General features: G+C 40.1%; 1 protein-coding gene across 1 annotated transcript; it reads left to right on the top strand.

Annotated features, from left to right (window-relative positions):
* Nucleotides 1-282: 282 nt before the first annotated feature.
* Nucleotides 283-753, top strand: Gapt (GRB2 binding adaptor protein, transmembrane). The gene has a single exon (XM_004623216.1). It carries the CDS (start codon nt 283-285, stop codon nt 751-753), a length of 471 nt encoding a protein of 156 aa, XP_004623273.1.
* Nucleotides 754-1,003: the final 250 nt, after the last annotated feature.

Raw genomic sequence — 1,003 nt, 5'->3', positions numbered from 1 at the left:
TTTTGTGATTTACTGATTTAAAAAAGGAAGCTCACTGGAATAAGATTCTCCAGTATAGTAACCTTACATTAATGGTTATAATGTGAACACCATCACCCACAAAGTCATCTCCTGAAGCTAAATCAATTTCATTTCTAGGACTTTGCCAGATAATATTCTTCCATGCCTCAAACCATAATGCTTTAAAGAGCTTCTGAATTTAGTTCTGAATAACATTAAGCTACAGGGAATTACAGCCATCTCTACCTGGGACTTCATTATCAACCCCAAAGCCCTGCAAAAATGGTGACCAGCTATGGATACACTTCCGTGTCCATCTCTGTGGGCATTTTCCTTCTTGTATTCTTGGTGGCATGTGGAATTGGATGTGTTTGGCACTGTAAACACCACACCTCACGATTTATCTCACTAAAATTTCTGCAAAGGAGGAACAGTAAGAGAAAAAACTACCAGAAAACTTTCTGCTTGAATCCACGCATTATTGGCTTGAACCCCAAAGCCCCGGTGAAAACCAAAGACCACAGGTCTGCTGACAAGGGAAGCGGGATGCATGGGCACTATGAAAATGTAGCAGTGGATCCCCCAAAAGCTAAAAAAGGAGGTAACCAACAGCTATATGAAAACACTCGCCCATCCAATTTTGAGGAGCACATCTATGACAACGAGGGATCGGCTGAGTATTGTAACTTTCGGAAGCCTGCTACATCTTCAGTTCCTCAAGATGAAGATCCATACATTCTTCCAGACTTATAATTGTTTTCAAGATATTGAATTTGTAGAAGGAGAAGTACTTATCGGGAACTTTAACGTACTGATGTCATCATTGATTGAGTTCTTCTGGTAAAACTTGGCGTTCTCGCCATTTCTAATTCTTTCTGTGTGTAATATTGTAGGATAATTCCAGAAATCCCTGCTCTCCTGTTTGCCTTGGATTAAATCTGTGCTGTGCTGTATCAGTTCTCCCTTCTAAATGCTACCTGTTACGCCTTTCATTTATTTCTAC

The sequence above is a fragment of the Octodon degus genome, unplaced genomic scaffold, assembly GCF_000260255.1.
Source record: "Octodon degus isolate 3935 unplaced genomic scaffold, OctDeg1.0 scaffold00001, whole genome shotgun sequence".
Lineage (NCBI taxonomy): Eukaryota > Metazoa > Chordata > Mammalia > Rodentia > Octodontidae > Octodon > Octodon degus.
Note: the sequence above shows the minus strand (reverse complement) of the source record. Positions and strands in the feature narration are given on the sequence as shown.